At 44.0% G+C, this 13,966-nt stretch overlaps 1 protein-coding gene across 1 annotated transcript in view; it reads right to left on the bottom strand.

Annotated features, from left to right (window-relative positions):
* Window positions 1-7,412: 7,412 nt before the first annotated feature.
* The window catches only part of LOC125288144 (roundabout homolog 1-like), a 198,918-nt gene continuing 192,364 nt past the window's right edge, over window positions 7,413-13,966 (bottom strand). Inside the window, 6 exon segments of the mRNA XM_048234263.1 lie at window positions 7,413-9,277; window positions 9,916-10,130; window positions 10,446-10,673; window positions 11,787-11,963; window positions 12,616-12,888; window positions 12,961-13,181. Of these exon segments, the coding sequence (XP_048090220.1) occupies window positions 9,263-9,277; window positions 9,916-10,130; window positions 10,446-10,673; window positions 11,787-11,963; window positions 12,616-12,888; window positions 12,961-13,181 (1,129 nt within the window). The 3' untranslated portion in view covers window positions 7,413-9,262.

The following is a 13,966-nucleotide window of genomic DNA, read 5'->3' as shown; positions in this document are numbered from 1 at the left end:
CAGCTGTAAGCTTATTGTCCCTTGCCATGGAGGAAAAAAGGGATTTGTATTTCTTGTAAATATGTTTTTATTAATATTATTTTGTTTGATGTTGCTTTGCTATGCAAGCCAAAATCAAATTTTAGGTTTGTGTCTCTTTCAATGGTCATTTTGCATTGTGTATTGATGAAACGTGGTGTCACAATGGTTAATTTTGTTCTTTTTTTTCATAAATGCTCTAAATATTTGCTAAGTTATTATGAATAATTGTTTACTTTGCACAGAACATTTTTTTGGTGACAAGCACAACGTCTTCAGCTTTGGCTGACTCGTGGAAAAAAAGCGAATGATTATGTTGAAAAGAAGTGTCTGTACTGAGGAGGAGTGGGGGCATGGGGGAGGAAAAGAGTATTAAGAGATTTCAGGACAGAGCTTTTATCATCCTGCACTGTCAATTGTAAGTGCAGTATGGCAGTTTTGTAGGCAGGCTGTGACTACTGTGGCAGAAGAATACAGAGAGAGAGAGAGAGAGAGAGAGAGAGAGAGAGAATGACAAAGAGACAGAATGACAGAGAAAGTGTGTGTCTATAAAAAACTTATTTTAAGTGAGCAGTCGATTGGTCAATTGCTCAATGGTTCTCCTTCAAGGAAAGAACACAAGGAATGCAGGGCATTGTTTGGAAGGCTCTGAAAAACTCTTTTGAAAAAGGAGTTTTAAAATTTCAAGAGTGCTTTAGGTATGCAGCAGACATGCTGCAGCAGACATGCTGGCCTCCTTTCCATCACTAATGGAGGCCATTGGTATGGTGGGCAGATAGCAGCTTGCTGTCCTTTTTCCCCAGCCTGGGCACAATGATGCAGCAGTGAGTACTGGACCAGGAGGGTATTTGCCAGATGTGTGAAGATTAGAACACAACACAGATGTGCGAGACAGAGAGAGAGAGAGAGAGAGAGAGAGAGAGAGAGAGAGAGACTCCTGTATGACCACTTCCCTGTTTGATGTTTAGTTTGCATGTTTAGCAAACTCTGTTCTGGTTTTAAATTAAACTGACAGGAACCATACAGTCACATGTAGGGCAGTCACAGGTTACAGTTCTCTGGTCTGTGAATCACCTGAACCAGTGATAGAGAGAGATTTCTAATGTTTATTTTTATTTAAAAAAGGAAATACCCCCTGGTATGCATTGTGACCTTGAGTCATGATGGTGTGTGCGCCAGTGAGATTCACTTTTTCACCTCTTTGTACGGATCTTTTGATTTCTCTTTCTCTGTGCAGTTTGTAATTATCTCCACGTGTACAGAGTCGCCCTCGGCTGGCAGCTGGCTCTGGCCGGACCTGCGCGTCGGTCAGATCCAGGAGCGGAGGCGGGCCGAGTCTGCGCCGGAGGCAACGGTGAGCCAGGGTCCTAAAACCTGCCGAATCTGTTCTGCCCTCAGGAAAACACAGGCACTTGCAACGTGACCGTTTCTGAAGAAAAGAAAAACATACAAAAAAAAAAACATGAACAAAAATGCAAATAAAATATGTATGTGAACATATACGGACTGGTCTGGTTGAGTTATTTCTGACTATGATACTTAATGCACACAAATTTGGAATGTGCTCACTAAACCACCACATCTACTGTGCACAGGACACAGAGCTGAATAGAGGCTAAACAGGCATGACATGCTGATGATGGAAACAGCAAGAATTGACTGAAAATCAGAATCAAAATGGTCCCTCAGCAGTATAAGTGTTGACTTCTTGTAGCCTATGCAGGAACAGTTCACTCCTACACAGCCGATAGGGGATAAATAAGATGTAAGTGCTTTGCATACTGAGAGAGGCACTTGTGAAAATCTAGTGCTAGTCTATCTTCACCCACACACACTTCTGACTCAATGCCCCTGGTCACTGGGAAGGAGATAAAATGTTCTTAATCAAGCAAATTAATAAACAAACAAATAAATCACCACCATTTATTTATTTTGGATTAATCAGAGCCAGCAAATGCATCCTAACGCGACGAAATTAGCATGATTAATGCAGGGAAGAAACTAAGTGGTGATATGAAATTAAAATCATGTTTTCTTCTCTCAGCAATCACAACCACTCTTCACCTTAACGGCTTGCCAGCTCTGTGAGCTCTGCCTGAATTGATGGTGACACGAATTAGAGGGTATTAAACGCATGCAGAGGTGGATCAGCCAGTCTCTTGTTTACACAGTTGAGCGTCTGCACTCGCCAAAGCCAGATTTGCCCGATTTTATTTTAATGCACCACACCGATAGAAATTACCAATGCAGACTTGTCACACAGGGAAAAATGGTTACATTTGCATGTGGTTCAGGGCCATTCAGAGATTATTGCTAGTCATGAAGAACTGAATCTCAATAGATTCCTAGATGGTAGATTATATGTTGCCTAACAGAGAAAAACTAGCTCCCTCTAGTGGATAGGGTTATACTTTTGTTTGTATCTGTAGGTATAGAAATTATTTTGGTATATCAGTTTGTTTGATCAGGTATTTGTCAAGATATCAACATATGTTTTTGATGAAGATTGCACATATCTGTGTGTGGGTGTGTGCGCGCGTGTGTGAACATGAGTAGTTAACAGTATTTGCTTTGGGTTTGCACAGTGTTATTACAGTATGTGTATATGTGACCTTGATCATTTATTTGGCCGTGCCGTGCGAGACAGAATAGTGGGTCAACCAATTGGAACAAAGCAGTCAGACACAGAGGTTGCAGTGAACAAACTTAGGAATTTATTTATAATGTGTGGGGAAAAGGGATGGGGAGCAGAGGTCAACTCAAATCTTCACAGTGCTGGATCGAGGCAGTCAGAGGACTCGTGTCGGCTTCTGAGATAAAGGGGAGAGAGAGAGATGTTAGTGGGAAGTTCGGTCCCTGCCACTGACTGTGCCACCTAGCCCTCTTGGTTGTCATGGTGGGTTGTTCACGAATTCAGGCCCTCTTTCCTGTTCCAGACAAGCACAGACACCTGGGGGGGCCGGAGCTTCCTAAGGCACTGCTCTTGGGTAGTACCGCCCATCCAATACTATGCCTCTCATCTGCCTTTGCTGGCCTGTTTGTAGCCATGTGGGGCACTGATCCCCGACAGAGCCCTCACAGTATATATATATATGTGTGTTTGCATGATGAATGCCTGTCTATGTGCATCTGTGTGTGCATACTGTATGTTCACTGTGAGCCTTTCTGTTTATCAAGGTCAGGGATTTGAGTATATAGATGCTGAACATAATCAACACACATACACACATGCACACAGAGAGAGACACACACACACACACACACACACACTGTCTGTCACAAATTGAATTTCAGTGTGAAAAGGATTCTGGAATGAAAACAGTTGGCCTTGAATGGGAGATGGCATCCGGTGAGCGGAAAATTGTTTCCACCACTGCTGTCAGACAAACAAGTCCACAGTCAGGTTCGCAGCAGGAAGATGACTACTTCAAAATGCCTTTCACCAGGAAGGGTTTATTAAAGGGCTTCATCTAAATCTGTTCTGTGAAAATGGGTAGCTTGTGGTCTAGTTGTGAAAAATGATCATGTCCACAACATATAACACAGTTCTGATTGGCCATCACTCACAAAGGGCCTTTGAGCATCAAATTGGTCTGTGCCGTAACAGGTTCACGTAGGAACTGTACACACACAGTTGATGTGTTTTACTTGTTACACGTGTCCTTAAAGAAAAATTCCGGTATTTAGCACTTTGAGTCCCTTTTCTGGTTTGTTTTGGATGAACTAGAGTGGTGGACACCGACATTTTGACGATTGGTCCTGTCTCGACTTTTCTGACTCGTTTTGAATCGCCTTTGACTACTTTGAGTGGCTGCCAACAGGCATGCTCAAACATGTCCTAAAACATCCCTTAACGTTCGTTTTCAAAACTGTGCAACTCACCGAGTGGTGAGAAAAGGGACTCAAAGTGCTAAATACCGGAATTTTCCTTTATGTCACAGCAGCCATTTCTTAATTATTTCTGCTAACCTATTTTTTGTGGTAATATTTCATGTAATGCTAATGCACTCTCTCTCTGTGTCTCTATCTATCTCCTTTTCACACACACACACACACACACACACATGCACATCTCCTCCATAAACACCACTCAAACAGTTATAGCACTTTAGCTTAGCATTAGCTTAGACAGATGGTGGTACTAACAGCCATTATTTCAAAGCAGCTGCTCTCCCTAGCCAGTGATCCTGCACAATGTGAGATGAGGGACACCGCTGTTTATTGATCCAGAGCTCAAGGAGACACAGCACAGGCAAGGGAAAACAGGCGTAAATACAAAGTTAGCAAATGCATAGCATTGTATGGTTGTGCAATGCTAAGACAACAGACAATCTTGCATCTGTAAAGATTATTTCACTTATCTACGCTTATCTAACAATGCTTGTTAGATCTACTGTATACAGATCTATTAGTAGGATCTCAGCTTGTAGCCTATCACAATATTACAAAAAAAGACTTTCACCATACTAGCAGGCTAATGAATGACCGCTAAGCATTTTACTCTAGCATCAGCTTTTGTTTGTTTTTCACCTTTCCCCTTTTGCTGTCCTTGTGTGGTGGTAGGTGTGAGTGAGTCCCTGTGGACACACAGACACTGTGTGACCTCCTGCCATCTCACCTGCAGGCTTTGCTAACTGAAAGGGAGGTTCCCACACTTTTGTTGAGCCATATGTAGCTCCATGTCTGCCTGTGGACTTCCTGCACCCAAAAAAATGATGATCAGGTTATTCTTTAGATACTACTGATTATACAGTATATAGTAGGCTACTATATATTGGTTATACTGAATAGGTAGTGTTTAAAAAAGTTCCAATTTTTTAATGAATATTTTACATGTGTGTGTGCAGGGGTGCTGCTCTCTGGGGACCCCCTGTCAGTGCTGGGCCCTTTGAATCGTCCTAACCCCCAACCCCCACTGGCGCCCCTGTGTGTGTGCGTATATATTTGTCCAGAAAATGTTCTCCAATGTATTCTTCCATTTTTTTCTTGCATTCTATGTGTGGCATTGTCAGAGTGCAAGACATACCACATTGTCGTGGTGCCATGGGGAATGTTGGGTCTCTCTGACAGATAACAAAAACAAAGCTTTCTTCGTGCTCATCGTGACAATAGAGAAAACAAACCCAAACATGCGGGTCTTTGTTGAGGGTTAATTCACTGGAACGTTGGAAACACTGTGTGTGTGTGTGCGTGTGTGTGTGTATGTCCCCAAAATGGCTGATGGGAGGAAATGATTGGGCAATTAGCAGCCTTTCCCTCTCTTCCTGTGCAGTTTAAATGCACAAGGCAATGGCACACTGTGTGTCTCTCTGAGTGTGTATGTGTGTGTGTGTGTAGGGGGGCAGGGGGGTGCGGTAAATCTCTTATGTCATTGTTTAATTGACTCTGCGATGAAGCAGTCTTGGCGGGGACAGGTTTAATCCTTGACGCTGGCGTTTAATTTCGTGGGCAGTGGGCAGGGAGGCAGGGAAGGGGGATTAGGAGGCTCTCCCGTGGAGCGCTGTCTTATCACAGGCTGGTTGCCCACACTGGCTACACTTGCTAGCTCGGTTTTGGGTGGAAAAAAAGGGAAAGTAGTCCTCAAATGCGCCATAGAAAAAGACAAAAAAAAAAAGATCCATGTTTTTTTTTACTCTTTTAGCCTTTAGCCATTTCTAGGAGTAGAAATGTTAGAACCAATCCTGCCAACAAAAATGAAGGACTAAAATCTGAGCTAAATTCATTTGATTCGTTCAATAACATTTCTATCAGACTCAGTTTATGAATGTTATGCATGTATATGTGTGTCTGTTTGTTTGATTATTTATTTGCTAGGATTGTTGTCATGATTATGTAGTCAACCTACAGTAGATGCTGATCCTTGCTGGGAAACACTGCCGGCTTGCTAGCATCTCCACTTTCACAGGATGGAGTTTGTTTCCAAGTCTGTAGATGACGAGTTAAAAGGTGTGTGTGTGTGTGTGTGTGTGTGTGTGTGTGTGTGCTGGCACAGCTGTCTCCGCACACTCGTAATGAAGATGGATGGGCCGTGTTTATTTGCTGACGCTGACAGGACACGTGGAGTCGAGCTTGAGCCGCGCCGAGTCGGAGCCCGCAGGCCATGGTCATCCATCATCACGTGGCACGCCTCATCATCAGAGCAGAGGAGAGAGGACATCAGCTCACAGAACACACACCAGAAACAAACCACAGACAGACGATTAACTTAACAAGGGGTCATAACCCCCAACATACACACACACGCCTTTTCATGGCATATTAAACAAAACAGAGGGTCCGAAGACAAGGCCTTGTTGTGCGTTTTAAATGCTGGTTCGTTCCACACCAACACACACACACATCCGGCACTGAATTTTAAGATTGGAAAATATTTTTTTTTTCTCACTCTCTAGCAGTGAAAATGTTTTTCTTCCTGCACAAAACAGCTGTTGAATTTTTGACTTTGAAAAACACATTTTGACAAGCTTGAAGGAAGCCAAGACATGCCTGCTTTAAATGGTCCCAGTGGGAAACCAAATGAGTCAGTGACTGTGCTAGCCGGTCTGCAGGAGTTGGACGGCTGTGCTGTAACACTGAATTACCCTTGCGTCACCAATTGAGAGACCGGAGCGTGGAGGGCACTGAGGTCTGGACGGGTCTGGTCAGGTTAATGACTGACTAAGTGCCCACGCGTGACCCAGGCAGCAGATGTTAATGGATATGACCTTCAGGAGTCTGACGTCACTGCTTCCGAAACCAGAGGCTCTTTCATCGGCAGGCCTCCATACTCAGGGTCCCTCAACCCTAAGGCCTCACCACCACACTCAGCACTGAGTTGGGCAAGCTGCTGGGAAAAGCTGGGCCCAGACTCCTAGGGGACCAGACAGGTGCAATGACTAAAGCAAGTGTTTGTGTTAGAAACACAAACACAAGTGAGCATGCAATAGTAGGCAGTCTGTTTTCATTTTTTAGAGCATGGCAAAGGTTTCAACATGACAGTTTTATGAATGTTGTCAGTTACGTTGATAAAATATATTATTAATATATATTTTTGAGGACGGCATAAAGCCTGTCTGACTGGGAATAATAGTGAACTATGCCGGACCACATGTAACACATAGCACACTGAACTGTCAGTGTTAATATGAACCTTCATTTTTCATCACATACCACACACACCCACACCCACCCACCCACACAGCACACCTGTAATCGCCTCTCGGCATGTGGCAGCACACAGATGTTCTGCTAAAAAATGCCATTGTTTGAGTGAGCTTAATTAAAGCAAGTGGATTGCATTATGCACATCCAAAGACAACCTTCTCCTCCTAGTAAATTAGATCAGTTTCATGAAGAACGCTCACCACCTAGTGAGAGAGAGAACAATACAACATAGTACTAGGCACACAAAAAGGTTGCATTTGAAGTTCTTTTAATAATAAATAATATGGAAAAATGACATTTTTTTGTTTTGTTTCATTTTTTGAAATACAAGATTCCCAGTAATGAAAAGTTATGACTGACATTAAAGCGGTTGGGTCTTTTTTTTTCTTTCTTTCTTTTCAAACATGGTAAACTCCGAACAAAGATGGACAGCACATATTTCCGCTAGGGAACAACACTTCACACGTTTCCTTTCATTCACTCACTCCAAAAAAAGCTGTAGTATTTCTTTTTTTTTTATTTTACTGCAAAAGCCTTGACCTTGAGAAGGTCAGCCAACTCCAGCACTGCCAGTGAGCAGCCCCCGTGCTACAGTCACAAGAGCAGGTGGAGCCGTGAGTGAAAAAAGTCACATCAAAGAGAAAGAATCCCACCTTTCCATCTTTCACCACCCTCTTCTCTTCTGTCCGTGCTGTTCCCAACTAGGTAGCTTTCACGTGGAAACAACAGATAGACCAAACTGAATGACTCACAATGACATCTGCGTAGAGATCCATAAAGTCCAATAGGAAAGGCAGAGAAATGTCCCCATAAGTTGCTACTAGTTTATGAGGACTGTTGAATGAAGTGATAAACCAGTGCACCTCTTCTCTTGGAGGGGGACTTCATGTAAACACCCCCCCCCCCACACACACACACATACACACCGTCACCCCTCCTGTGCCCAATAACAAAATGGAAAAGAGACTCCATGCCACACCTCAGCTCTCACTTGCTTTTTCTAGACATATTGCCCGTTGCCCTTTTCTTCATAATCACAATCATTAAGTGCATTTCTACATAATTCCTACATCTGATTCATGTTGGATACTGCACTGTGAAACTGCAAGTAATGACATGGCAAACTAGTTTTTCTTCTTTTCTCTCTCTCTCTCTTTCTTTCTTTTCTTTCTTTCTTTCTTCTTCCTTCCTCTACTTTAAAGTTGGATCCGCTAGGTAACATGTAATCTAATATCCACGTAATCTCATGAAACTCTAACCAAACAGTGGAGTCTCAGTTCCATTCTGGTAATATCCAGACATTAATATAAGACAATACTCTTTCATCATACAAACACAATTATTGACAAGACTCCTTGTGTCTGTTCCTCCATAACTGTGGAACATTCCATAGTTAACAATAAATGACTTAAAATAAAGTTAAGTGATTGTGCTTTTAAAACCAATGTAAGACAAAAGAACATACATCAACAATAACAACATCGATAAAAATAAATTCAAAACAGTGCATTAGAAAAAGGGAAATCCAAATGGCTGCACTTCTTAATAGTGAACTGACCAATTTACAACAATTATACTTTTGACCAAATATTTTATACAGTCAAATAAATGGTTGAGAAAGCAAAAAAGGAAGATCAATTTGAAGTACTATACCACCGAGTGGGACTGAAAAACATTCTTCTGTATATAACAATGGTCTGCAACTCCCAAAACATCTTTAATACACATGAACATCAGTACTTTGGAGGGCTTCACTGAATGACTGCCATTGCAAGCAACTAAATCAGCAACTGAACATTTCCAAAAATGTAGATGGTACCTTTATAAGAGGAGGTCCTCCATTTGGACAGGAAAAGTACATTCAGTTACTTGTTAACACATTATAAATAAAGAAAATAAAAAATAAAAATAAAATAATGAAGAAAATGACACATTAATCATGGGTCAGTTTTCAGTTTTCTTTTGTAAAATGTCATGTACATGATGTTGACCGGACTTTCAGTGGTTGGCATTCAAGTCCAGAGGGGGAGAACAGGGTCATTCTTTCCAGCGGTGACCTGGAAGTACTTCCTCTGGTCTACACTGTATGTGTTGTGGTCCCTCAGCTTTCCAAAAGCTGCAAACAAAACAAGCAAAACTCAACATTAGTGAGCTAGTGATAGCCTACAAATACACAGTGATTACTGTGATTATTATTCTTAAAATTACATCCACATGTCGTATGTAGCTAATCAGTGAGTCCTAGTTAAGTGCCATACTTGATTTGAATGCACTTAGTCAATCAAGGTTTGTGGAAAAAAACACATCAGCTAGAGTGTAAGATACATAAACTCAGCTCATTCTGAATCTAACACTTAACTTACAATAGTCTATAGAATGAATCAAGGGATTAATAGCAAATATTTGTCAAACAAATATGTATACATTTGTGGAATTTGTGTCTAATAGTCTACATATATAAAAGTGTTTAACAGTCTACACTGAAATGAGAGAAAATAATATGCTAATTTAGCATGAACCAGTTTAATATACTACTTCTTAAAATTATGGAGCCAGATATGGAGAAGGTCTAGGACTAAATCATCTGTTATTGTCATTTTGAAATGAAATTGTTATTGTTGCACCCACTACTGTACACACACATGATGGTAGAAATTAAGCTGCAAAGCTGCAGGACATGACCCTGTGAAGTGAACTTAATGCACTGAGCTCCAGGGTGCTGCTAGCCTGGCTTTGCATGGCTTAGTAGTGTACCTCTAGCTCCTCTTCCTCATGCTGGAAAGCCCCCATGCTGGGCAGCGCTGTGTCTGCAGGGTTCCTGCGCGACCCTGGACCCCCCTCGGTGCCTCTCCTGCGGCCCCCAGAGCTACGGGACGACATGGAGCTGGAGGAGCTGGGTGCCCCTTCCCTCTGGCCCTGCACCGAGGGGAAGCTGGGCCGACTGTAGGGGGGGATGTCCTCTGCTACCGCTGCAGACAGATGGGGGAGAGGATGTTAGGAGACATTGGAGACGATTACATGGAAAATAGGTTTATATTACAATCCAATATGTATACAGTATGTTTACAACGAACTGACCAACACACACACACACACACACACACACACACTGATGCATAAACTCACACAAACACCCAGACACACTCACCTGGATACTAGATAGAGAGGGAGGGAGAGAGAGAGAGAGAGAGAGAGACAGAGAGAGAAAGAAAGAGATAGAAAGCAAGGTAGACAGAAAGACACACACACACATACTGAAAAAGTGTAACATGCAAACAGCGCACCTGGGTGCTGGCGGACTTTGCTGGCCTTGTGGTTCTGGTGTCGGTCGTGGCCATCGCGCCTCTCCACCGAGCCCTCTCTGGTGCGGTAGCCCCCAGCGCTGCCCCTCCTCTCGCGCCCGTCTCCACAGCCCATTTTGGGCAGCGTGGCGCCCCTCACCTCGTAGCCACCCCGCGAGTTGTGTGTGGGGGACTTGACCCCCGCTGCAGGGCCAAGAGATAGAGCAGTGTCTGCAGGAGAACAACAAACACACAAATGGGCGTTTACTGTTTGTTTACATGGGTAAAAAACAAACAAACCAAGACTTAATATGACCTAATAGTACTAATTATTAGTATAAGCCATTCCTAAGAGAAGCATTAATTTATTAAATAAAAAAAATGGAGGTAACACTTGGATGTTCTACCACAGACTACAGTAGATGCTCAGATTATTAACACTGGCAATATCTGTTGACACTCTGTTATATACAATGTATGGTTAAGGCTAAGGTTAGGGTTTGGATTGGGCTAAAGGGATGTTCAGTAATTGTTCAACAACAATTTTACATACTTGAATCTTAACAGATGATCTGTTAAGTCTCTGTGGGCAGACTATCCAAGTAAAATGTTACCAAAACGGATCATATTTGTAACCATATTTGTTAATGTAGAAAGTCCATAGATAATGAAATAAAGTTTTCTCTGAAGTAAGTGACTCAGAATTTACATCATGTCTATCCAGACAGAAGAGTTGTTGGCATAGCAACAACCATTTGATCTCAAAAGAGCACTTATGGGTCTTTGTGTTGTCTATGCTATGACACAAATATACAACCTGTTTTAGAGACCTGTAGACCGCTTTCATAACACTGTTATTGCACACAGGTCATCTGGATGGTCCAGAGCTACTGTACATTTTCAGCAAGCTGCCTCAACCATCACCCACTTTCAAATCATGTTTGCGAAATAGAGAGTTCCAGAATATACTATTTAAGCTTTCCAATTACAGCATTATATTGCTGCGTCTGCCATATTGATGACCTGATGACCACATTGACATTGACATGACAATGGTGTTCAGAGTCAAAACAGCAGATGGAGATGAACAACACAATGTTTTGCCCTGCGATTCACTAGTGAAGCTGTTCATGACCAGGGCTTGGGAGAGCTGTGGGGCCTTCTATGGTCAGCTGGATACCTCTGGACCCAACTGGCTAAAAGAGGCTTATGGAGCCGCATGGCTAAAACAGGCTAAAACAGTCTAAAGGATCCATTTGGCTAACACAGGCTAAAGGAGCCGCATGGCTAAAACAGGCTAAATAAAACTCCTTGAATCCATGAATATGTGGCCGGTCCTCTTACCATCAGTGAAGCCATCTCTCTGCTGGCCCTGGTGCTGTGAGTGTTGCTGCTGTTGCTGCTGCTGCTGCTGGTGGTGTTTGTGCTTCCTAGGAGGGCGCTTCTGCATGACAGCTGTGCTCACGTTACTGTCCGTAGACACTGGGCTGCTGGGCCGGTGGCCCACATGGTACCGCTGCCCTGATGTGGGGAGAGACAGCACTGGGTCAGAACCATCAACTTTGATCTAGTAGACATATTAATATCTCAATAGACATATTCAAATGTGCATTCTTATTTAATCGATTGTAGATATAGCACTGTTGAAATCAGAGCGCAAGTTGTTCAGGATAAAAGCCAACTGATGCCAAATGATGGCGCTGAGATGAGACTTTTTATTATAACACATCAATGGAAGAAAGCATATATAAAGCATTTTGGTTTGACCCAAGGTCCCAGATATCACAGAAATACAGTGAAGTTCAATAAGAATGAAGTTAATCTTTAGCCGAACTTAGTTTGGAAGATTCAGTGCTTTGGGCTGTGACCGAATTACGGATGTTGTTTACTGAAATTGGATGTAGGCTTTGCTGTCACACCATTGCTCTGTGAAATATAATACAAAATCGGACGACTTAGTGGTGTAATGGAGGATAAGTAATTATGTATCAACTATTATGCTCATTTTGCCATCCTGCACAATCCAATTTTCTGGTTTGTGGGATTTGCAGGTGCCTCTAAGCATGCAGTTTAGATTAGACTTTATTATTACCTTCGGTCTCTCTCACTTAAAAGCACCTGTAGGCTCTCCCTGTCATCCACCACCCCGCCCCACCCCACCCCAGACACTCACCCCCGGGTCCTGCGCCCTCCTCGGGATACCGCGCCACCTTGAGGCCGGTGTACTCGGCGGCGGTGGCCACGGCGTGGGCGAAGTCGGCGTCGGTGAAGAAGGAGCCATCGGAGGAGCTGACGGCGCTGGAGCGGCCCGACGAGGCGTTGTCCTCCTCCGAGGCCGAGCCCCAGCCGTTGATCATGGAGCCCGTCACCGAGCTCTCCAGGTCCCCCGTGCTGGAGGCGGGCGTCTGCTGCTGGTCCAGCCCACGCAGGTGCAGCCGTCGCTGGGCTGCCTGCTGGGAGCCTGGCCCCCCCTGCTGCTGCTGCTGCTGCCCAGAGCTGTGGTGGTGGTGGTGGTGGTGGTGGTGTTGGTTGTGGTGGTGCTGCTGCTGCTGGTGGTGGTGGTGTGGCTGGGCATAACCACTCTGGGCCCTTGAATCTGCCTCATCTTCATCCTCGTTGAGCTCCTCCTCTTCCTCGTCCAGCCCATCAGTGTCCAGCGCCAAGGGACTGGAGATGTATCCATAAGTGTGTGGGGGGGAGAGAGGTCGGGGCGGGGGTGGGGGACTGGCTACGTGACGCCTGAGATCCAAGGGAAAAACAAAGAATTTAAACTCAAAGGCTGAGATTGAATTACCACACATTTTGTCCTTTTTGACCTTCCTCCCTCACCGTACCCCGACTTTGACTCCTCTTTGTGAAGCGTTTGACGATTCCTCCCTAATGACATGGCACCTGTGCTAGCGCTAGCCATCTGACTGCTGAGAAGGGGTTGGCGCTGCCGTGTGCCACCTTGAAAGTGAGAATGGAGCTTTGCCACATGCCCACACATCTGAGCGCAAAAATGAGCCACATTTCAGCTCCGACTCCAGGGCTGTGGAGTAACACCTCAGCCGAGCGATCCAATAAATCAGACCTGAGCCTGCTCTCCCTCTCTTTCTCTCTCTCTCTTTCTTTCTCTCACACACTCACTCTTTCTTTCTCCCCATTTATGTCTTACTCTCTCTCTAACCCCCCAATCTCTCTCTCCCCATCTCTCTCTCCCTCTGTAACTCTTTCTCCATCTCTCTCTCTCAATCTCTGTCTCCCTCTATCTCTCTCTCACTCTTTCTCTCTCCCCATCTCTCTCTCCCTTTCTAACTCTTTCTCCATCTCAATCTCTTTCTCCCTCTCCCCATCTCTCTCTCTCCCTCTTTCTCTCTCTCCTTTTCTAACTCTTTCTCCATCTCTCCCTGCATTTTTCCAGAGAGATATTTGCTATGCTCACTACACACACTCTACCTGACACTCATCAGCTATAGTGGCCATGCCAAGGGCACGTGCTCAGTGCCAAGGGAGTTGGGCACCTCATATACCCTATCCGGATG

The sequence above is a fragment of the Alosa alosa genome, chromosome 2, assembly GCF_017589495.1.
Source record: "Alosa alosa isolate M-15738 ecotype Scorff River chromosome 2, AALO_Geno_1.1, whole genome shotgun sequence".
NCBI classification, from domain to species: Eukaryota; Metazoa; Chordata; class Actinopteri; order Clupeiformes; family Clupeidae; genus Alosa; species Alosa alosa.
This window is presented reverse-complemented; position numbering and strand designations above follow the sequence as displayed.